The sequence below is a fragment of the Globicephala melas genome, chromosome 9, assembly GCF_963455315.2.
Source record: "Globicephala melas chromosome 9, mGloMel1.2, whole genome shotgun sequence".
Classification (NCBI taxonomy): Eukaryota; Metazoa; Chordata; class Mammalia; order Artiodactyla; family Delphinidae; genus Globicephala; species Globicephala melas.
This window is the reverse complement of record NC_083322.1, coordinates 11,051,164-11,076,610: the sequence shown is the minus strand read 5'-3', so window position 1 is coordinate 11,076,610 and position 25,447 is coordinate 11,051,164. Positions and strand designations below refer to the sequence as shown.

The 25,447-nt window shown below is 39.9% G+C and overlaps 1 protein-coding gene across 1 annotated transcript in view; it reads left to right on the top strand.

Moving 5' to 3' along the window:
• The first annotated feature begins 13,604 nt into the window (after positions 1 to 13,604).
• Positions 13,605 to 25,447, top strand: part of OR6B1 (olfactory receptor family 6 subfamily B member 1) — an 87,182-nt gene continuing 75,339 nt past the window's right edge. Inside the window, 3 exon segments of the mRNA XM_060305240.1 lie at positions 13,605 to 14,229; positions 14,232 to 14,408; positions 14,411 to 14,529. Coding sequence (XP_060161223.1) covers positions 13,605 to 14,229; positions 14,232 to 14,408; positions 14,411 to 14,529 — 921 coding nt within the window.

Below are 25,447 nucleotides of genomic sequence, written 5' to 3'. Positions count from 1 at the left end.
ACATTACTGAAAATGGTGAATAGGGAATTTCAAGACTTTATTTCTCCACAAAACAGCAAATAAGCTGGCAAAAACTTTTGGAATTAACTTTTGTAGAACTCCGAAATCTAGTAAAAAATTGACTACAAGAAGGGGAAAGATTAATAAAGACTGAAACTGCTGCATTTTGGTAAAATAGTGCTGGGGCATTTCAATTGCCCACTTATTACCTCTCACCTCCCATATTGGTGACAGCCATGAATGTGACAGTCTATACTCCTGGTGGAGGTTGCTAGTTAAAACCAGCAATCTGGACCTTATTGTCAAAGAATTTTGGTTGTTTCAACTTATCTGGCAGCTACCTGAAGGGCTGACATAAAGGCTTGCCTTTGTTTCACTGACTCAGTGTTCTTAGGGCTGGGATGGCTTTCCATGTGGCGTTTGCGGAAAGTATTTAAAGGCAAAAGTATTGCAGCCTGACACTAGGGTTAACAGTCGAGACAGCCAACAGCCAGACTGAAAAGATTGGGAAGGAAGAGGCTGGAAAAGGATATATATAGGAGAATAAGGGCTTTTAAAACCTCAGGTACATGCCAGGGAATTGAGAAGGCTTCAGGCATGCTCAAGGCTGGAGTCATGCTTAGAAAAAGGCTGAGAAGGATTTCGCCTCTGGGTGACCTTCAGGCTCTGCAGGAAGTGAAGACCAAGGCAGAGATATATACGTCTTGGGTAAGTGTCTAAAGCATGCCTCAAGCAGAACCAAATGTCCATCAAGTGGTGAATAGATAACAAACAGGGTAATATCCATATACTGGAATACCACTTAGCAATAAAAAAGTGAACTGTCCTTTACAATTAAAAAATCTGGGCATAACAGAACAGATACAAGAATACACCGAAGAAAGGAAAAACATAGCCAAGGGACCTCAGGACCTGAGGGACAACACAACAGACAGTGAGTTCCCTGGGTTTCCTTAATGCTTCCCACGTATCCCGGACAGAGATCTGCAAAATTCTCCAACCTGGAACTGCCAACAAGTATTAAAAAACAGCTCCAAGAAAAGCCTGTATAGCTGCTAGGATAAGATAGTGTCAGCATGTCATGGAATATAGCCGGTTTGTATCTGATGAACTTCTCTAACCTATTTGGGATTATTTGTATGAAGTTCGGACCCTAAACGTGCTGTATAAAGGCTCACAGACACAGTAATTCATAGAATTACTAGACGGACATTCCCTATCTTTGGAGTAGAAGTGTGCTCCCCCTTTTTAGTCTCCCTGGCACACTGCCACCACAACAGGTGACCAGAACGTGGTTGGTGCAGTTATTGTTTGGTGGACACTCTGCCATTTCTTTCCATTAGTGACCACCACATCATGAAAGATTTAAAATCCATTTTGGAAAATTGTGGATGATACCAAATGAAACGTTTTGGCGGATGGCAGACATTTTGGGGGATGCTAGGATTTTGAGATAAATCGGGGTCAGGGATTTGAAAGAAATGCCTTACTTTTATTTGTTGCAATTTGTTTTTTATACTTCAGCCCTAAGATAAACTATGTTAAAGGCTGCTTGATTACCATAAACACATGTGGCAGACTGAATTGCTTATAACTGCCAATATTTCCATTTATCATTTTATGAAACCCCAGTGAATTTGACAGCTTTTCTTTCTGTGAGGGTACTTAAGAGTTCATCAGATTACAGAGGAATGATTTCAGTAAACTAGAGTTTTGTCCCAGAACATGAAATACTGGTCAAGTGGTTCCCAAAGGCAGCTGACAAAGTAATAATGATCCCATCATGGTAAATTTATTTAGCACACAATTATGGCACAAGCATTTAAAACAAAAGCTTTTATTTAAAATTTTACTGAAGTCTAGCAATATGTTTACTTTGGATATTAATATCTCCCCTAGAGTGCTGATATGATTGTCCTGTTTCAAGCAACTGAAGATTGAATAATAATTGAAAATCTATAAATAGATTTAAAAGTAGTACTTTTTCTTCTTTTCATGTTTCAGCAAAGAATAAATTCAAATTGTGGTTCTTCTCAAAGCATGTAGCCATGAGTGAATTTCTTTCCCCTGTGGAACTAATGTTGTATAAAATAAGATTATACAATAGGCAAATAGAAATTTCTCATGGCTCCCACGAGAGGCCTGAACTGCCATTGTCAAAGTACTTTTCTCTTGGGTGTTTGCAGAGATGTAGGGCAAAGTCTTGAAACCACATAAAGCCCTCAGAATGCAAAGATCTTCACAGCTTGGTGTGCCTACGACCACTGTAGCTTCCACCAGGAAGGCAGTGGGTGCTCTGGCCCCAGGGTGCTGGCATGGTCATCCCGGTGCCACGTCAGGCACAGATGTGGTCCTGGTGCCCAGGGCTCACCTCTCATCTGGTCCTGGCGATCAGTTTGGAAGCAGTTGGGTAATCTGTGCCCTTTCACACTTTGTAGGTTTTAGAGAGTGGGTTCCTCACAGCTATTCAATACCTGAACCTTTCTTTTCTACTTCTTCCTATTTTAGAATCAGTGAAGAATTTCTTTTCACATTCTACCCCCTCAGAGGCTGCTGAGAGCCAAGGTAAGTGTCCCCTCTCAGAACATCACCTTCTAACGATACAGGCACCTCTGTTTCAGGTTCATACAGCGCGGCAATGTTTAAATCCAAAATTTTAATTCTGTTATCACGCTTCTCCCTCCTACCCACCCTCAATCTCCAGCAATCAGTCAGGGTGATAATCTCATCTTCTGAACTCTAAGTACAGCCATATATGCAGTGAGCAGAGAGAACACATTCCTCCTACTGTTTTTGAGGGGCATCTCTTGAAGTTGGGTCAGAAACAAGCACATCCGGTTCTGATCCCAACCTACAGATTCCTGTTAGGCCTTCTGACATCCATGTACTGCAGGCTGCTGCATCTTCCCGGCAATTCATTTGTGATGGTGGCTACAAAAACTGCTGTTGTCTTGACAGGGAAGGAGGTTATATTTTTATCAAATTTTAATTGCTTGGAATCTACCCTTGTACAGAATCCAGACAGAATTAAAAGAAAGTGTACACACAGCAGGCACAAGAATGGAGAGAAAAAGCTAAGGTGTTTGATTCTAGATCATTGGTAAAAATCTCAAATGAGGGCGTAACAAGTTTGAGTTCACTGTAGTGGAGTTAGCAACTACTATGAGTGAAAAGGTCTACAAAGTTTATGGTCAGATAATACATTGACAACACATATAGTTAATTCCTCCTATCTGTGTGCAATGGTTAGTGCTTATGCGCTCTTCATTTAGTTGATGAGAAAGAGGGAGGTCTTTTGTTGAGCTTCCTCTAGGAGTGCAGAGTTGCTTGTATGACTTATGAGCAGGTATGTCTAAATATTGGTTGTCTTTTTTCTTTAACAAATATTGTAACTGGGGTGATTTTTCTTTTCTTTGTGTGTGTCTTTAAGAGTGTGTCTGTAAAGTATGAGGATGTATTCCAACTAGTGTCTTAATCTCTGATTTGGCAACCCTGACCATCCAAATCCACCCTCCCTCACATCAGTAACCAGGGTGGAATGTGAGGATGTTATCAGCTGCTGAAAGAGGTTCAGTGATTACTTACTGTCTATAATACGGGATAATTCTTAAATCCCTTAGTACTTCATATGAAGGTCTCCGTAATCTGGTCCTTAACACTATTTTATCTCTCCTTTTCTCTCTCTCTCCCGTCCCCCACTTTCTCTCTCTCCTTTTCTGTTCATTCATTAACTTGCCCACTCACAGAGCAGGTAAATCTTAATGAGTTACTTCCCTGAAAATGTCAGGCTATTTCCTATCTCTGTGCCTTTGTTCACTCTGATTCATCTGCCTAAAATGCCTCATCCTCTAACTTACTTATATTTTAAGACTCAATCTAATGATTATCTCTTCTCTGATACATTTACCAGGCATTTTTATGTGTTCATTGCTGTTTTATATGTGTGATTAAATACGTATCTGTGTCACATTTCTTAAAATTTGAGCTCATCTCTAATAGCCTGTGCCTATAATGAAATTTCAGTACAGTTAGAGAACATTTCCTAAAGTTATCAGAAATTTTAAATCTAAAAAAGGTGTTGAGGGCAAACTCTGGTATTCCTTGCCTGTACATGAGAGAGCCTAGCGGCTGAGGCTATGCTTTTGTAGTCAGACAGACCATGGCTTCACTGTAATTCTGATTTCATTACTCTCAAACTTGGAAATGTTACTTAATCAGTCTAAACTACAGTGTCCTCTGTGAAATCAGAGTAACAATTCCTCACTGGTTTGTTTTGTGGATTAAATGGGATATTCAAAAAATACTTAGCAAATTTCCCAGCACCTAGCAATAATTGATAAATTATTATTACAGAATATTCTGGAGTGATTGTTCAGGCTTCATGTTAAAACTCCTCAAAACAAAACCCTACCAAATTCATGCCCATTGGCATCTCTTCAAATCTGAGGAAATGTCCGTTAACATCCCAAGATTTCCCCATCATAGTAAATGGCACACTTCCATATGATAAGCCGTATACCTGAGATTCCTCCTTGATTTCTCTCTTCTCTTACCTCCCATATTTAATCCATCATTTACCATTAAAGATGCTTCTAAAATGGATCTTCAGTGCACTCACTTCCCTGAAACCACTGCTTTCAAGGTTACTGTCACCTTCCCTGAGCACCCTCCAATAGTCTCACAACTCCCACTCTTGCCTCCGTAGAATCTTTTGCAATGACAAAGTTATCTTTCCAAGCATGAATCATACCGTGCCCCTGTTCAGCTTGAATCCTTTCACTTGCTTCTCATTGTATTTTCTTTAACATCTTTATTGGAGTATAATTGCTTTACAATGGTGTGTTAGTTTCTGCTTTATAACAAAGTGAATCAGTTATACATATACATATGTTCCCATATCTCTTCCCTCTTGTGTCTCCCTCCCTCCCACCCTCCCTACCCCACCCCTCTAGGTGGTCACAAACCACCGAGATGATCTCACTGTGTTATGTGGCTGCTTCCCACTAACTATCTGTTTTATATTTGGTAGTGTATATATGTCCATGCCACTCTCACTTTGTCCCAGCTTACCCTTCCCCCTCCACATGTCCTCAAGTCCATTCTGTACGTCTGCATCTTTATTCCTGTCCTGCCCCTAGGTTCTTCAGAACCACTTTTTTTTAGATTCCATGTATATGGGTTAGCATACGGTATTCGTTTTTCTCTTTCTAACTTACTTCACTCTGTGTGACAGACTCTAGGTCCATCCACCTCACTACAAATAACTCAATTTCATTTCTTTTTATGGCTGAGTAATATTCCATTGTGTATATGGGCCACATCTTCATTATCCATTCACCTGTTGGTGGACACTTAGGTTGCTTCCATGTCCTGGCTATTGTAAATAGAGCTGCAGTGAGCATTGTGATAAATGACTCTTTTTGAATTATGGTTTTCTCAGGGCATATGCCCAGTAGTGGGATTGCTGGGTCGTATGGTAGTTCTATTTTTAGTTTTTTGGTTTTTTTTTGCGGTACGCGGGCCTCTCACTGTTGTGGCCTCCCCTGTTGCGGAGCTCAGGGTCTGGACGCGCAGGCTCAGCAGCCATGGCTCACGGGCCTAGCCACTCCGCGGCATGTGGGATCTTCCCGGACCGGGGCACAAACTCGTGTCCCCTGCATCAGCAGGTGGACTCTCAACCACTGCGCCACCAGGGAAGCCCTATTTTTAGTTTTTTAAGGAACCTCTGTACTGTTCTCCATAGTGGCTGTATCAATTTACATTCCCACTAACAGTGCAAGAGGGTTCCCTTTCCTCCACACCCACTCCAGCATTTATTGTTTGTAGATTTTTGATGATGACCATTCTGACCAGTGTGAGGTGATACCTCATTGTGGTTTTGATTTGCATTTCTCTAATGATTAGTGTTGTTGAGCATCCTTTCATGTGTTTGTTGGCAATCTGTATATCTTCTTTGGAGAAATGTCTGTTTAGATCTTCTGCCCATTTTGGGATTGGGTTGTTTGCTTTTGTGATACTGAGCTGCATGAGCTGCCTGTATATTTTGGAGACTAATCCTTTGTCATTTGCTTCATTTGTAAATATTTTCTCCCATTCTGAGGGTTGTCTTTTCATCTTGTTTATGGTTTCCTTTGCTGTGCAAAAGGTTTTAAGTTTCATTAGGTCCCCTTTATTTATTTTTGTTTTTATTTCCATTTCTCTAGGAGATGGGTCAAAAAGGATCTTGCTGTGATTTATGTCATAGAGTGTTCTGCCTATGTTTTCCGCCTAGAGTTTGACGGTGTCTGGCCTTACATTTAGGTCTTTAATCCATTTTGAGTGTATTTTTGTGTGTGGTGTTAGGGAGTGTTCTAATCTCATTCTTTTACTTGTAGATTTCCAGTTTTCCCAGCACCACTTGAAGAAGCTGTCTTTTCTCCATTGTATATTCTTTCCTCCTTTATCAAAGATAAGGTGACCATATGTGTGTGGGTTTATCTCTGGGCTTTCTGTCCTGTTCCATTGATCTATATCTTTTTTTGTGCTAGTACCATACTGTCTTGATTACTGTAGCTTTGTAGTATAGTCTGAAGTCAGGGAGCCTGATTCCTCCAGCTCCTTTTTTCTTTCTCAAGATTGCTTTGGCTATTTGGGGCCTTTTGTGTTTCCATATAAATTCTGAAATATTTTGTTCTAGTTCTGTGGGAAATGCCATTGGTAGTTTGATAGGGATTGCACTGAATCTGTATACTGCCTTGGGTAGTATAGTCATTTTCACAATGTTGATTCTTCCAATCCAAGAACATGGTATATCTCTCCATCTGTTTGTATCATCTTTAATTTCTTTCATCAGTGTCTTATAGTTTTCTGCATACAGGTCTTTTGTCTCCTTAGGTAGGTTTATTCCTAGATATTTTATTCTTTTTGTTGCAATGGTAAATGGGAGTGTTTCCTTAATTTCTCTTCAGACTTTTCATCATTAGTGTATAGGAATGCAAGAGATTTCTGTGCATTAATTTTGTATCCTGCTACTTTACCAAATTCATTGATTAGCCCTAGTAGTTTTCTGGTAGCATCTTTGGGATTCTCTATGTATAGTATCATGTTATCTGAAAACAGTGGCAGCTTTACTTCTTCTTTTCAAGTTTGGATTCCTTTTATTTCTTCTTCTTCTCCGATTGCTCTGGCTAAAACTTCCTAAACTATGTTGAATAATAGTGGTGAAAGTGGGCAACCTTGTCTTATTCCTGATCTTGGAAATGGTTTCAATTTTTCACCATTGAGAACGATGTTGGCTGTGGGTTTGTCATATATGGCCTTTATTATGTTGAGGTAAGTTCCCTTTGTGCCTACTTTGTGGAGTGTTTTTATCGTAAATGGGTGTTGAACTTTGTTGAAAGCTTTTTCTCTATCTATTGAGATGATTGTATGGTTTTTCTCCTTCAGTTTGTTAATATGGTGTATTACTTTGATTGATTTGTGTAAATTGAAGAATCCTTGCATTCCTGGGATAAACCACAGTTGATCATGGTGTATGATCCTTTTAATGTGCTGGTGGATTCTGTTTGCTAGTATTTTGTTGAGGATTTTTGCATCTATGTTCATCAGTGATAGTGGTCTATAGTTTTCTTTCTTTGTGACATCTTTATCTGGTTTTGGTATCAGGGTGATGGTTGCCTCGTAGAATAAGTTTGAGAGTGTTCCTCCCTTTGCTATATTTTGGAAGAGTTGAGAAGGATAGGTATTAGCTCTTCTGTAAATGTTTGATAGAATTCGCCTGTGAAGCCATCTGGTCCTGGGCTTTTGTTTGTTGGAAGATTTTTAATCATAGTTTGAATTTCAGGGCTTGTGATTGGTCGTTTATATTTTCTATTTCTTTCTGGTTCAGTCTCACGAGGTTGTGGTTTTCTAAGAATGTGTCCATTTCTTCCAGATTGTCCATTTTATTGGCATATAGTTGCTTGTAGTAATCTCTCATGATCCTTTGTATTTCTGCAGTGTCAGTTGTTACTTCTCCTTTTTCATTTCTAATTCTACTGATTTGAGTCTTCTCCCTCTTTTTCTTGATGAGTCTGGCTAATGGTTTATCAATGTTTATCTTCTCAAAGAACCAGCTTTTAGTCTTATGGGTCTTTGCTATCGTTTCCTTCATTTCTTTTTATATCTTATCTAATCTTTATGATTTCTTTCCTTCTGCTAACTTTGGGGTTTTTTTGTTCTTCTTCCTCTAACTGCTTTAGGTTTAAGGTTAAGTTGTTTTTTTGAGGTGTTTCTTGTTTCTTGTGGTAGAATTGTATTGCTATAAACTTCCCTCTTAGAACTGCTTTTACTGCATCTCATAGGTTTTAGGTCGTCGTGTTTTCATTGTCATTTGTTTCTAGGTACTTTCTGATTTCCTCTTTGATTTCTTTAGTGATCTCTTGGTTATTTAGTATTGTATTGTTTACCCTCCATGTGTTTGTATTTTTTACAGATTATTTCCTGTAATTGATAGTTATTTTCATAGCGTTGTGGTCAGAAAAGGTACTTGATACGATTTCAGTTTTCTTAAACTTACCAAAGCTTGATTTGTGACCCAAGATATGATCTATCCTGGAGAATGTTCCATGAGCCCTTGAGAAGAAAGTGTATTCTGTTGTTTTTGGATGGAATGTCCTATAAATATCAAGTCCATCTTTTTAAATGTATCATTTAAAGCTTGTGTATCCTTATTTATTTTCATTTTGGATAATCTATCCATTTGTGAAAGTGGGGTGTTAAGGTCCCCCACTATTATCATGTTCCTGTTAATCTCCCGTTTTATGGTTGTTAGCATTTGCCTTTTATACTGAGGTGCTCCTATGTTGGGTGCATAATTATCTACAATTGTTATACATTCTTCTTGTATTGATCCCTTGATCATTATGTAGTGTCCTTCTTTGTCTCTTGTAATAGTTTTTATTTGAGAGTCTTTTTTGTCTGATATGAGAATTGCTACTCCATCTTTCTTTTGGTTTCCATTTGCATGCAATTTCTTTTTCCTTCCCCTCACTTTCAGTCTGTATGTGTCCCTAGGTCTGAAGTAGGTCTCTTGTAGATAGCATATATACAGGTCTTGTTTTTGTATCCATTCAGCCAGTCTATGTCTTTTGGTTGGAGTATTTAATCCATTTACATTTAAGATAGTTATTGATATGTGTGTTCCTATTACCATTTTCTTAATTGTTTTGGGTTTGTTATTGTAGGTCTTTTCCTTCTCTTGTATATCCTGCCTAGAGAAGTTCCTTTAGCATTTATTGTAAAGCTGGTTTGGTGCTGCTGAATTTTCTTAGCTTTTGCTTGTCTGTAAAGGTTTTAATTTCTCCATCGAATTTGAATGAGATCCTTGCTGGGTGGAGTAATCTTGGTTGTAGGTTTTTCCTTTTCATCACTTTAAATATGTCCTGCCACTCCCTTCTGGTTTGCAAAGTTTCTGCTGAAAGATCAGCTGTTAACCTTATGGGGATTCCCTTGTATGTTATTTGTTGCTTTCTCCTTGTTGCTTTTAATATTTTTTCTTTGTATTTAATTTTTGATAGTTTGATTAATATGTGTCTTGGCATGTTTCTTCTTGGATCTATCCTGTATGGGACTCTCTGTGCTTTCTGGACTTGATTGACTGTTTCCTTTCCCATATTAGGGACGTTTTCAACTGTAATCTCTTCAAATATTTTCTCAGACCCTTTCTTTTTCTCTTCTTCTGGAACCCCTATAATTCAAATGTTGGGGCATTTAATGTTTTCCCAGAAGTCTCTGAGACTGTCCTCAATTCTTTTCATTTTTTTTTTTTGTTCTTCTCTGCAGTAGTTATTTCCACCATTTTATCTTCTAGATCACTTATCCATTCTTCCTCCTCAGTTTTTCTGCTATTTATTCCTTCTAGAGAATTTTTAATTCCATTTATTTAATTTCATTTATTGTGTTGTTCATCATTGTTTGTTTGCTCTTTAGTTCTTCTAGGTCCTTGTTAAATGTTTCTTGTATTTCTTGTATTTCTCCATTGTATTTCCAGGATTTTGGATCCTCTTTACTGTCATCATTCTGAATTCTTTTTCAGGTAGACTGCCTATTTCCTCTTCATTTGTTAGGTCTGGTGGGTTTTTACCTTGCTCCTTCATCTGCTGTGTATTTGTCTGTCTTCTCATTTTGCTTAACTTACTGTGTTTGGGGTCTCCTTTCTGCAGGCTGCAGGTTCATAGTTCCCATTGTTTTTTGTGTCTGCCCCCAGTGGGTAAGCCTGGTTCAATGGGTTATGTAGGCTTCCTGGTGAGGGGACTTGTGCCTATGTTCTGGTGGATGAGGCTGGAACTTGTCTTTCTGGTGGGCAGGACCACATCTGGTCGTGTGTTTTGTGGTGTCCATAAACTTAGTATGATTTTAGGCAGCCTTTCTGCTAATGGGTGGGTTTATGTTCCTGTCTTGCTAGTTGTTTGGCATTGGGTGCCCTGTAATGTGGCTTGCTGGTCATTGAGTGGAGCTGGGTCTTAGTGCTGAGTCTGAGATCTCTGAGAGAGCTTTCGCTGTTTGATATTACGTGGGGCTGGGCAGTCTCTGGTGGACCAATGTCTTGAACTTGGCTCTCCTACCTCACAGACTCAGGCCTGACACCCGGCTGGAGCACCAAGACTCTGTCAGCCCCCCGGCTCAGAAGAAAAGGGAAAAAAAAAGGAAAGAAAGAAAAAAGAAAGAAAATAAAATTATTTTAAAAAAAGTATTATTAAAAATAAAAAAGTAATTAAAAAAAGGAGAAAGCAACCAAACCAAAAACAAATCTACCAATGATAACAAGTGCTAAAAACTATACTAAAAATATAAAAAAAATAAAAACTGACAAACAGAACCCAGGACAAATGGTAAAAGCAAAGCTGTAGAGACAAAATCACACAAAGAAGCGTACACATACACAGTCACAAAAGGAGAAAAAGGAAAAAAAAAAAAACATATATAAAAAGGAAGAGAGCAACTAAATCAATAAGCAAATATACCAATGGTAATAAGGATAATAAACTCTAAATACTAAACTAAGATAGATATAAAACCAGAAAAATTTAGATGCAGAAAGCAAACCCCAAGTCTACAGTTGATCCCAACGTCCACCGCCTCAACTTGGGGATGATTTGTTGTATTATTTGATGATTTGTACCTGGAATACAGGTATTCCACAGATGCAGGTACATCAATTTGATTATGGAGATTTAATCCGCTGCTCCTGAGGCTGCTGGGAGAGATTTCCCTTTCTCTTCTCTGTTCGCACAGCTCCCGGGGCTCAGCTTTGGATTTGGCTCCGTCTCTGGGTGTAGGTTGCCTGAGGGCGTCTGTTCCTGCCCAGACAGGACGGGGTTAAAGGAGCCGCTGATTCAGGGGCTCTGGCTCACTCAGGCCGGGGGGAGGGAGGGGTGCAGCATGCAGTATGAACCTGCAGCGGCAGAGGCTGGCGTGTTGTTGCAACAGCCTGAGGCACGACGTGTGTTCTCCCAGGGAAGTTGTCCCTGGATCATGGGACCCTGACAGTGGCGGGCTGCACAGGCTCCCTGGAGGGGAGGTGTGGAGAGTGACCTGTGCTCGCACACAGGCTTCTTGGTGGCGGCAGCAGCAGCCTTAGCATTTCATGCCCATCTTTGGTGTCCACGCTGATAGCCACGGCTTGCACCCGTCTCTGGAGCTCGTTTAGGCAGTGTTCTGAATCCGCTCTCCTGTGCACCCCGAAACAATGGTCTCTTGCCTCTTAGGCAGTTCCAGACATTTTCCAGGTCTCCCTCCTGGCTAGCTGTGGCGCACTAGGCTGTGTTCACGCAGCCAACCCCAGTCCTCTCCCTGGGATCTGACCTCCAACGCCCAAGCCTCAGCTCCCAGCCCCCTCCTGCCCTGGCAGGTGAGCATACAATCCTCTCGGGCTGGTGAGTGCTGGTTGGCACCGATCCTCTGTGTGGGAATCTCTCCGCTTTGCCCTCTGAACCCCTGTTGCTGTGCTCTCCTCCGTGGCTCCGAAGCTTCTCCCCGTCCACCCCCCATCTCTGCCAGTGAAGGGGCTTCCTAGTGTGTGGAAACTTTTCCTCCTTCACACCTCCCTCCCACTGGTGCAGGTCCCGTCCCTATTTTGTCTCTGTCTTTCCTTTTTTCTTTTGCCCTACCCAGGTACGTGGGGAGTTGCTTGACTTCTGGGAAATCTGAGGTCTTCTGCCAGCGTTCAGTAGGTGTTCTGTAGGAGTTGTTCCACACGTAGATGTATTTTTGATGTATTTGTGGGGAGGAAGGTGATCTCCACGTCTCACTCCTCCGCCATCTTGGAGCTATCTCTCTCATTGCTTTTAGACCACTATTTGGATCCCCTGTTATGACCTATGGGGTCTTGCTCATGCTGGCCCTGCCCACCTTTCCCACCTATTCCTGTGCTCCCTCCCCCATCCATCACAGCACAGCACTGGCCTCATCTCAGTGCAGCTCTCTCCCACCTCACTCTTCAATGGGCTGGGGCCCTGGCATCCTTGTCTCTCTTAATGTTACCTCCCCATCCTTCTCTCTCTTAATGTTACCTCCCCAGAAGGTCAGAGAGACCTTCCCCAATCACAGAGTATCATGTTCAGTTTTTTAACCTTTGTAGAAAATGTCTCATATTTTATTATGTATTTCTTATCGTTTGCTTATTTTATAAAAAATCTCCTCCGAGAGACTCTCACCTCCACCCCCAAGGACTTAAATCTCCCCAAGAGGAAGCTCAAGTATGCTCACCATTCTGCTTGGCCCATAGCAGTTACTCTCCTCACTACTATTAGTCCATCCCTACTTTTTAATGCCCTAATATGGGGTAAGAGCCCTTTCACACTTACTGTCATTTAGAGTTTATGTAAAATTTTATTTACATTATTTCATTTGGGTTTTGATCCACGTTGACATAAGCTAGATAAATATTAACATTCACATTTGCAGAAGAGGAAATTGGGTTTCAGAGAGGATAAGATTTCAAGGTTCATATCGCAATCTGTGGGCAAACCTGGTACTTGACTGAGGTCCAGGTTTTTAATACTGAAAAGCCTAACTGTCCTCATCGCACCTTCTCATGCACCTCACAGAACATGACAGGTTTCACTCCATCTCCATGGATTGTAGAGGGAAGAAAGTATTGGTATGTGAGGGATAAATGAATTGTAAAGGTAGAATTTCCAGAGCTCTGGGTGGATGAAAGGCCAGGAAAGCCAGGTGTATCCTTTAGAATTGGCAATGGTAACATGGAACATGGTGCTTCGATACTGTTTAATTTGGGTGTGGTTGTGAAGGGCAGTGTAGGGTATTAGATAGAGCATGTTGTTTAGACTTGGACTTGAATGTGATTCCTGCCCTGCTGCCAGTGGGAATGTGGTTAAGTAACTTAGTACCTTTCCAAAGCTCAGTTTCTTCATTACTAAGATGGGTATAATAACATGTATAAAGAGGCTGTGTGAGAATCAGATTACATTATGTGCATAATGTACCCAGTGTATGATCTAGCCTATAATACACTATTAAAACATGATATCTGTTGCTGTTATTACTAGTCAGAGAAGGCAAAAGATGGAAGTCTGACCAAGTGATTTTTTTCCCCCAGGAGAGTTAAGCCCTGTGTCTCCAACATGGAAGTGGAGAACCAGACACGGGTCACCAGGTTCCTTCTGGTGGGGTTTCCTGGGAACTGGGGTGTGCGTTCAACAGTGTTCCTCATGTTGCTCGTGGCCTATATTCCGACAGTGGCTGAAAATGTGATCGTCATCCTGTTGGTGCAGCAGAACCTGCCACTGCACGAGCCTGTGTACTTCTTCGTGGCCAGCCTGTCCTTGGAGACCTGGTGCATCTCTGTGACTGTACCCAGGTTGCTGTTTAGTTTTTGGTCCGTGAGCAACAGCATCTCCTTCACTCACTGTATGATACAACTTTACTTCTTCATTGCACTCAAGTGCACAGAACGTGTGCTCCTGGCTGCCGTGGCCTGTGACCGTTATGTGGCCATCTGCCGCCCACTGCACTGCCCCACCATTATGAGCCATGGGCTCTGCTTCCTCCTGCCTCTTGGTTCCTGTACCAATGGCTTTGGCATCTCCTTGGCTAAGATCTACTGCATCTCTTGCCTCAGCTTCTGTGGCCCCAATATCGTCGATCATTTCTTCTGTGATATCTGTCCAGTACTTAAGCTCTCCTGCACAGACATGTCCACAGCTGAACTGGTGGACTTTGTCCCGGCACTGGTCATCTTCCTGTCCCCCCCGCTCTCACTGTCCTGTCCTGTGGATGCATTCTGGCCACCATCCTACGCATGCCCACAGGAAAGCAGAAGGCGTTTCCTGCTTGTGCCTCCCACCTCGTGGTGGGCACCATCTTCTCTTCAGCTGCTATTTTCATGTATGTCTGGCCCCGAGCCATTCATGCCTTCAACATGAACAAGTTATTTCCATCTTCTATGCCATTGTTACCCCTGCTCTTAACCCTTTCATTTATTGTCTAAGGAACCGAGAGGTCAGAGAGGCTCTGAAGAAACTGGCTTACTGCCAGCCACCCGATCTCGTGAGTCTGTTATAATTGATTAGAAAGAAGTAGTTTGATTTGGTGCCTGCTCTCCCGTCCTCCATCCTTTCTCCTTTAATGCCTCACCTGGATATTACGCACGTTAACGTGACCTCACCACATCCACATTAACCGCGGGCTCTTGGCTGTGTCCTGAGGGCTGCATCAGTCTGTGTTCTAAGGGCATACCCCTTGAATAGAGAACTCCCTTTGGCTCTGATCCAAAATGGGGTTTCTAAGACTGTGAGTAAATTCCTGAGTTAAGTGGGAGAGAGAGATGGCAGCATATGAATTAGCTGTTTTATCTAGCAAGCATTAAACACTCGGGGGAAACAGATTTGCTGACAGCTTCCTGACTTCTCAGTTTCCTGACTGAGACAGAGGTAGCAGCTGCTTCAACAGTCCATTCTGGATGTTATGCCAGGAGTCAGTCTTGGTGGCAGAGACGAGAGACTGTTCCTCTACGCCTTTCAGCACTTTTTGTAAGCACCAATTTCCCTGCATTAAGTACCTTTCTGCTTCAAACAGCTGGAGTGCTTTCTGTTATCCGTAAGTGAACTGGACCTTTTTCAATGATATTTTGTCTTCTTATATAACTTATTCAGTTGTTTTGTGTTGAATTTCATATTTCCCTCCTAGATGTCACAGTATGTTTATTTGTATCCTCTAGTGGATGAGCACATAATAGCTGATAAATAAATATCATCTCATATATTATTTGCTAACGGAAGCTTGCCCTCACAGTCCTCCTTTCTTCTGATCCCAGTGTTCCCTCATTCCTCTTCAGTTTTCTTTTACTTCCTCTGGGCTCACTCCCTCACCTCATATACAAATAACTCGCCCAGTCTTAGGAATTGACAGATTTTCGTCCTATACCACAGTGTCTCTCAACTCTCCTACTTGTTTATCTGACACCCTACCCATGTACGCCTTACCTTTTTGGTAAAATGAGCCCACACACCACTGCAGAAGGGCACATGGATATGCCCACTCTCGATTCATAGTTCTGACAATGGCAAAGGGAGCTATAGTTTAAGTTGTATTCAATGTAACATGCTGATGTCAGTGGGAGTTTAAGTCTTCCATTAGAGCAGTTTAAAACAGAATGGCTTTTATAATTTGCATCCTCTTTCACAAACAATACTTTCAAGAACGTTTTCTCTTTCTTCTGAAGTAAGAGCCATTAGGTGGGCTCTTTGCTGCATTTTACAAACTTCCAGAACAGAAGGAAGTAAATAATGAATAACCACAGACAGTGGGGAGCAGAGGTCAAAACCCAGATCTGCTCACTCTAAGCTCTAGGTCCTTTCTTAGCTCATGGGATCTCCCCAGAGAGGAAACATGCTTCTTTAGCAAGCCTAGTGTGGAAGCCAATTGTGCAGGGATGTGGTTGGAATAATCAATTACTATATCTAGAGAACTGTTAATAAAATAAAAATGGACACATGTGAAGTATACTCCTCAGGAAAGAAAGAAACAAAGGTAAAATGCAAACCTCTTTAGAGAATAAAGATACAAAAGGGCATGATTCTTATAATGGAAATGATTTAATGTTTGCTCCTAGAACATATTTTGGTCCCTTCATACATAAAGAAGTGGTTATAAATGTATTTCCATTTAAAACCCAAACATATAAAGATAAGTGATTATTTTTGAGATAATTCAGATGATTCAAAACGTAACAGTACAGTCATATAGGGCTGTGAAATGTGTACACGGAAAAACAGGCAAAGACACCTTTAGCAGAAATCAGGAAATGAGGGGTGTAAACAAGCAACTGGTTGCTGACAGTCTGAGTTTTATTCCCAGGTATATTTTTGTCATGTGAGCTGAAACAAACCATCTAAACTCTCTGAAACAGATTCCTCACGTGTAAAATAGGAATAATGATGCTCACTCTGCTTCCTTTACACAGTGGTCTTGAAGATCACCTGGCATGATGCAAAAGATCTTCATTGTTAAAAACGTTGACCAGCGTGAGACCTAAGCAAGCTGAAGGTTGGTGAGGGTTTACACGAGGAAACTGGTGGGGAAGATTGTGCCCTCGACCTGTCTGAAACTGTCCACACTGCCTGAGCTTCGTGTATATAAGCTGGGAGACTCCCGATAGAAGGGGATGCTTGTTTCTTTATTATTTTCAGAAGTGTCTGAATGAGGGAGAGCATGGAAGTAGAATTTCTTCATAAATTCTGTTGTGTTTCAAAGAGCAGATGGGAATCAGCAAAATGTAGCCTTGACCTCTTTGTGAGAAGAATATCTAAATGCATGGCCTCCGAAAAGTAGACGGTACAGATCAGACCAAGATGGGAATCAGCCTCAGCAGAGAGAAGATGTTTAATAGCAGTGTAATGGATAAATGCACACAGAAGAGAGCTATTTGTAAGGTGAGATGCATAAAGCAAGTGATAAGTTTTGAGCCAGCCTGCGTGGGTTTAGGTAACCGTAATATAAACTCTGGTAGTCAGTTTTAGCAGGATTTAATTATAATCCCTCAGGATTAGTTATAATCAACCAAGCTTATAAGAAGCTTCATCAAATAAAAAAAATTACTTATACATGCAGTATATTTTTAAAGGGACTATATTAATTAACTCATTCAACTAGTATTTATTGAGTATCTACTATGTACTAGGTACAAGTGATAGGGATATAACAATAACAAAACACAAAAACTTGTCACCCTCGTAGGTAGGAACAGATAGCAGACAATATATTTTTACATTTATAATACATATATACATACATACATAATGTAGTGGGTTGAATGGTGGTTCTCAAAATACATGTCCACATCCTCAACTTGGAACTTGTGATTGTGAATTTATTTGGAAAAAAGCGTCTTTGAAATGTAATTAAATTAAAGATCTCCAAATAAGATCATCCTGGATTATCTGGGTGGACCCTAAATCCAATGACATGTTCCTTTAAGAGAGAGAAGGGGAGAAGGCTGAGGGAAAGGCCATGTGAAGATAGATGGAGGCAGAGACTGGAGTTATGATGCCGTAAAACAAGGAATGCTTGGAGCCACCAACAACTGGAAAAGGCAGGGAAAGATTCTGCCCTAGAACTTCCAAAGGAGGCACCAGATTTTGGACCTCTGACCGCCATCATTGTAAGAAAATAAATCTGTGGTGTTAAGCTATCAAGTTTGTTGTAATTAACAAATCAGTTAAGTTTTAATTAATTAACAAATTAGTTAATACTGTAACAACAGTAGCCCTAGGAAACAAATATGTATACCAATTCAGGTGGCAGTAGTGCTATGGGGAAAACAGTGTATGGAAGAGTACTGGAAAGTGCTGGTGGAGATTTGAAATTTTACTTTATTTTTTTGTTTCATATTTTAGAAGGATATTTATTGTCATGGGGAAAATTTCATGTAATACATTAAGTAAAAATTGTGGGCCATTGAACTTTTATCTATTTTATACATATTAGTTTAGTGTATATATGTTAGTGTATATATGTCAATCCCAATCTCCCAATTCATCCCACCACCAGCCCCCCACCAAGATTTGAAATTTTATTTATTTATTTTTGGCTGTGTTGGGTCTTTGTTGTGGTGCACAGGCTTCTCTCACTGTGGTGGCCTCTCCCGTTGCGGAACATGGGCTCCAGGCGCATGGGCTTCAGTAGTTGTGGGTCGCGAGCTCTAGAGCGCAGGCTCAGTAGTTGTGGCACACAGGCCTAGCCTCTGCGGCATGTGGGATCCTCCCTGACCAGGGCTCGAACCCGTGTCCCCTGCATTGGCAAGCAGACTCTTAACCACTGCGCCACCAGGGAAGCCCAAGATTTCAAATTGTATTTACGAGGTTCCAGAAAATCCTCACTGAGGAAGTGACATTGGAGCAAATATGTGAAGAAGCTGAAGGAGCAAGACATCTGATTAACTGGGCAAAGATCATTCCAGACACAAGAAATTGGGATTTTTGTTATCAAGACAAGGGAGCAATTTGAGTTTGGCTGCTCAAAACGGCAAATGCCCACTACATTACTCCATTTTGGTTGCCTAGAACCCCCGTGTACCTTATTTCCTAAGGTAAACTTTCTAAGATGCTCATGCTTACCAAAAAAAATCCTCCCCCATGGCTCCCCTCTACTGCTGGATGGAGACAACCCAATTCTCATGGGTGCTACATTGAGCTCCAGGTCCAAGATGACAAGCCAATAAGCAATCCTCTCTGTATAGGAAGAATAGAGCTCTTGTTCTATTTTAAAAAAAGTTTTTTCAAACTTGGAAAAAAGGCAGAATGACAATTTCTTGACTTTTTGATATTATACCAAAGCCTTTTTTAATAAGCCTGTTTGATAATGATGGAGCTTTCTTGGAGAACGTTGCCGTATATTTGACCAACAATTTACAACAAAGGTGCAGAATTTAAAGCCCTATATAGTTATCAGTTAACCTGCAGACATTGACAAGATGTTGTAATTCTGCAGCCTCTTTAGAAAAGTTGAACCAAAGTTGATTTGGGTTATTGGGCTGTGAAAAGTTCACCAGGCTTATATCTAACTCAGTAGTCTTATGTTGGTATTCCTTTCCTGGCTGACTGTGTAAAGTTCTGTTCCTTAATGCTGTTGGGACAATTTATTTTGTCTTCCTGTTTATTACTAACAGGTTAAATGAATGTTGGCACATGTTCATTATTTATTTGTTGGAGACTAGGTGTGGGGCAGTGGGGCGAGGCAGGGCAAGTGGTAAATGAGCAACATGATAATAGCATGTGGCTAGGAAATATTTTATTTTATTCTTTTATTGAAATGTAGTTGATTTACAATGTTGTTAGTTTCAGGTGTACAGAAAAGTGATTCAGTTATACATACATACATATCTTTTTTTTTCAGATTATTTTCCATTATAGGTTATTATAAAATATTGAGTATAGTTCCCTGTGCTATACAGTACGTCTTTGTTGGTTATCTATTTTATGTATAGTAGTGCGTATCTCTTAATCCCAAACTCCTAATTTATCTCTCACCCTTCCTTTCCCCTTTGGTAACCATAAGTTTGTTTTCTATGTCTGTGGGTCTGTTCTATTTTGCATATAAGTTCATTTGTATCGTTTTTTTTAGATTCCACATACAAGCAGCATCATATGATATTTGTCTTTCTCTGTCTGACTTACTTCACTTAGTATGATGATCTCTAGGTCCATCCATGTTGCTGCAAGTGGCATTATTTCATTCTTTCTTATGGCTGAGTAATATTCCATTGTATAAATACCACATTTTCTTTACCCATTCATCTGTTGATAGACATCTAGATTGTTTCCATGTATTGTAAATAGTGCTATTGTAGATAGTGCTGCAATGAGCACTGGGGTGCATGCATCCTTTTGAACTATGGTTTTCTCCAGGTATTATACCCATGAGTGGAGTTGCTGGATTGTATGGTAGCTCTATTTTTAGTTTTGAAAGAAACCTCCATACTGTTCTCCATAGTGGCTGCACCAATTTACATTCCCACTAACAGTGTAGGAGGGTTCCTTTTTCTCCACACCCTCTCCAGTATTTATTATTTGTAGACTTTTTGATGATGGAAGACTTTGGTAACAGTGGTCTAGGAAGGCCTATGAGGAGGTAACATTTTACACAAAGCCTGAATGATGAGAAGTAGCCAGTCGTGACAAATAAAGTCCAGTGACTGAAAAGCACAGGTTCTGGGGCCACACTACCTACTTTGAAACTAGTTCCTGCTGCGTAAACTTGGGCAAGTTTAATCTTTCTGTGCCTCAGTTTCCTCATTTGTAAAATGAGGCTAATAACTGTACCTACTTCATTGCATTGGTTTGAAGATAAGTGAATACAGGTAAAGTAATTAATTTAGTGTTCAGCACAGAGTAAGTGTTCAATAAAGGATTATTTTTATTTCTGTTTGGGACAAAGTTTTATAGGCAAAACACATGAGTTTAGCCGCTTGTAGTGAGAATTAGAGTGGCATGTTACGTGGAGAAGGTTAATAATGCTGGGAGTAAAGTAAAACTTGTAGTATAATAATTCCAATTTAGACATTTATAGTAAGGAAATGCATACATGTGGGAATAATTAAGGAGATTCTCATTGCAATGTTGTTTATAATAGAAAAAAATGAATAAAGAAAACCCCAGCATGTTAAAAAATATACTTGGATAGAGAAAAATGTCCTTGTGATGGAAAATATTGTAGCTAAAAAAAATGACACGGAAAGTGGCTCATAGTATACTATTGGGTAAAAATTAATTTGCAAATAAGCAATTACAAAAATGATGTACAGTATGATCTCATAAAATACATGAATATATGGCATAGGTATACTTTCATGAAGAGAGATAAAAGGAGGAAGCATTAATAATGTTCAGGATGCAGAGATGAGAGTAGATGGGTCAGATATTAATCAGATGAAGGTTTAATAGCCCAATATAGTTGGAGAGAGCTAGGCGGCTGTTCTTTAACCTGCTTCCTACGTTCTGTACTAGTGATATTACACCAAGGCAGAATAACAATGAATGGCAAAATACGATTTTCCTTTTTCCCTTTTGTTTATTGACAGATTCTTCTGAGGCCCAGAAGCCTCTGTGGGTTGGGCTGGTTATGACCCCGTAAGTGTATACATAGGGTAAACAAGTTATATTGAAATATGAAATTCAGGTAAATTAATGTTTCTGATGTATAACAGAGTATGCACGAAGGCTGTGGTTTATTTGATGTTAAAAAATCTAAAGCATCAAAGAGCGAGGTAGAGCTTCTGGATCAGAACAACTTCATCAACCTGCCTTTGCTGTGAAGGTTGTCATGGTAACGGTAGGGCTCAGAACTGAGAGCATACTAAAGCAGTTATTATAACTCTACATAAAACATATTTGACATTTGGAGCGTTTCTCTTTTGATTCATGATTAGTCTGAGACACTGAAATGTCCCCATGGTGGGCTGAGGCCATGTGGACAATAATAATCTAAAAAGAAAAAAATCTAGAGATATAGATACAAAATAGAAGAAGTGTTTGTCTAGGAGTGGACGCACTGCAAGATTTTTGTGTCTCGTCCTCCTCTCTCTGGTCCTCCTCCTCCTTTTTTTACGTACCTCATATTTTATCCTGCTTTTCTGCTTAATAAATGCTGTATTGCCTGTTTCCAAGGTAAAATTATTCCCCCCTACATGAAAATGCTCCTGTGCTCCTGTCACACTCCTCTTTAAAACATTTCATTGTTTCTCTTCACCACCTGCGAAGACGAGGCCCTTAGCTGGGTCGTAAAGCTCTCTGCTGTGTTCCTGCCCATGCTTCCCACCTCGGCACCTACTTCTCCAGCATCAGTGTCTGATATTCCCGCCTAACATTTTTGGTCTCAAACTTCTTGTAGTTTATAAACACAACATGCTGTTTTAGGCATCCCTGTCTGGTTCAGGCTATTTCCTGAGCTTAAAACATCCTGCCATCTCCAGTTATGTGATTGGGTTGTTTTTGTTTTTCTCATTCTTTTAACTCAATTTAGGTATCACCTCTTTCAGGAACCTTCCCTTCCCTTTCTGTCTGAGGCACAATCAGCTGTCCTGCATTCTCTTTCCTGATATCAAAGGAACAGGAACTTGTCTTGTTCATCTTTGTCTCCCTAGAGTCTAACACGGCCCCTGGCATATAGTTGATGCCTGATTAACAGTGTTAATCTAACCTGAACTGAATTAAGGGAGAGTTTGTGCTTCTGAGTAAAAGGAAAGGAACTAAGAAGTTTATACAGGGTATTTCTCTAATACTACTCTAAATGTCTTGAGAAGTTTCGTTATGAGAAGAATCCTAAAGATGTACAGTTCTGTAGCTATTACTAACAGACTCAAGAAAGACCTGGCTATGAGCGTTTGCTTTAGATGATGCTACAATCATAATGCTTACTCAACAAATCTAGTAGCTTTTTAAATCATCAGCGAACATGTAGCATGCTACAAAAACAGAAATGGGGAGCTGTTGCTGTCGCTGAGCAGAAAAAAATACTGGATTTGTGGAGAGAGAAGCTGTAGTGTCAGCTTCTAAAACTCAGGATGTTCAGATTAATCATTTTAATATCTTCGTAACTCTTAAAAATAAAACTGACTCATTTTCTCCAGTTATTACCCAGTTATTATCTTTGTTCTCATTTTCCTCGCTCTCCACTTCAATCCATCCCTTACTACGTTCCTTGATGGCCTATACCCCTCAATCCCTGTTGCCATCATTCATCTCTAAGCCATCAGAATCTCTCACAAGAATGTACTGTCATATCCCTTCAACCAGTAGCCCTATTTCCTTTCTCTTATTCTCATCAAATAACCACACCACCAGCAGATATATCTTTTATAAAAATTGCTTTATTGAGGTATAATTGACATGTAAAAGCTGTGTGTATTTAATATACTCAACTTGATGAGTCTGGGGATGTGTACACCTCAAGTACATCACCACCATCAAAGCCATGACATAATAACCATCACCTCCCAAAGTTTCCTCCCACCCCCTTTTTGTTGTTATTATTAATTATTGTTATTTTTTAGTAAGAGCACTTAGTATAGATCTATCCTATTAGAAGAATTTTAAGTATACAATGCAGTATTGTTAGCTCTGAGCACTCTGTTCTGTAGTAGATCTTCAGAACTTATTTTTCTTGCATAACTGAAATTTTGTACTCTTTGATCATCCCCCTTGCCCCTTCCATCAGCCCTGTCAAACACCATTCTACTATCTGCTTCTTTGAATTTGGCTATTTTAGAGTCCATGTATCAGTGAGATCATGTAGTCTTTTTGGGAGCAGATATAACTTTTTTTAAACTGAAGTATAGTTGGCTCACTATACTAGTTTTAGGTGTAAAACATAATGGTTCAGTATTTTTATAGATTATACTCCATTTAAAGTTATTACAATGTAGTTGTTATATTTCCCTGTGCTGTACAATAATATATCCTTGTTGCTTATTTATTTTCTACATAGTAGTTTGTATCTCTTAATCCCATTCCCCTATCTTGCCCCTCCCCACCTTCCCTCTCCACGGTGGTAACCACTTTGTTCTCTATATTTGTGAATCTGTCTTAATTTTGTTATACACATTTATTTGTTTTATTTTTTAGATTCTACATATAAGTGACAACACAGTGTATTTGTCTTTCTCTGTCTGACTTATTTCACTAAGCATAATACTCTGTAGGTTTATCCACGTTGTTGCAAATGGCAGAATTTCATTCTTTTTGTGTGTGGTTAAGTAGTATTCCATTGTATATATGTACCACATCTTCTTTATCCATTCATCTTTTGATGGACACTGACATTGCTTCCGTATCTTGGCTATTGTAAATAATGCTGCTATGATCATTTGGGTGCATGTATCTTTTTGAATTAGTTTTCATTTTCTTCTGGTCATATGGTTGTTCTATTTTTAGTTTTCTGAGGAAGCTGCATGCTGTTTTGCATAGTGGCTGCACCAATTTACAATCCCACCAGTGGTATACAACAAGGATTCCTTTTTCTCCACATATTTGCCAACACTTGTTATTTGTTTTCTATTTGATCATGGCCATTTTGACAGGTATGAGGTGATATCTGTTGTTTTGATTTGCATTTCTCTGATGATTAGCAATGTTGAGTATCTTTTCATGTGCCTGTTGGCCATCTTTATATCTTCTTTGGAAAAATGTCTGTTCAGGCTTCTGCCCGATTTTTAATTGGGTTGTTTGGTTTTTTTGATACCAAGTTATGTGAGCTGTTCTTATATTTTGGATATTAACCCATTATTCGTCATATCATTTGCAAATATTTTCTCCCATCAGTAGATGCATATTTATTTTGTCAGTGGTTTCCATGGCTGTGCAAAAGCTTTTAAATTTAATGAGGTCTCATATCCTTATTTTTGCTTTTATTTCTTTTGGATTAGGAAGCAGATCTACAAAAAATATTGCTGTGATTTATGTCAAAGAGTGTTCTGCCTATGTTCTTTTCTAGGAGTTTTATGGTTTCAGGTCTTATATTTAGAACTTTAATCCAATTTGAGTTTATTTTATTTTATTTTATTTTTTTTGCTGTACGCGGGCCTCTCACTGTTGTGGCCTCTCCCGTTGCGGAGCACAGGCTCTGGACGCGCAGGCTCAGCGGCCATGGCTCACGGGCCCAGCCGCTCCACGGCACGTGGGATCTTCCCAGACCGGGGTACGAACGCGTGTACCCTGCATCGGCAGGCGGCCTCTCAACCACTGCGCCACCACGGAAGCCCTGAGTTTATTTTTGTATGTGGAATGAGGAAATATTCAAATCTTATTCTTTTACATGTAGCTGTCCAGTTTTCCCAGTACCACTTATTGAAGACTGTCTTTTCTCCATATATTCTTGCCTCCTTTTTTGTAGATTAATTGACCATTACTGTGTGGGTTTATTTCTGGACTCTCTATTCTGTTTCATTGATTTATGTACCAGTACCATGATGTTTTGGTTACTATAGCTTTAGAGTATAGTCTATTTTCTTAAATTTGTTGAGAATGTATTTTGTGGCATAGCATGTGATCTATCTTGGAGAAAGTTCTATGTGCACCTGAAAGCAATGTGTATTCTGCCGTTTTTGAGTGGAATGGCCTGTAGATATCTATTAAGTCCAACTGGTCTGTTGTATCATTTAAGACCACTATTTCGTCTTTGATTTTCTGTCTTGATGATCTGTCTATTGATGTCGGTGGGCTGCTAAAGTCTCCTACTATTATTGTATTTTTGTCAATTTCTCCCTTTATATCTGTTAATATTTGCTTTAGATATTTAGCTGCCCCTGTATTGGGTGCACATATGTTAACAAGTGTAATATCCTCCTGTAGTGGTCCCTTTATCATTATATGATGCCCTTCTTTGTCTTTTGTTACAGTCTTTGTTTTAATGTCTGTTTTGTCTGATGTGAGTATTGCTACCCCTGTTCTCTTGAATGAAATACCTTTTTCAT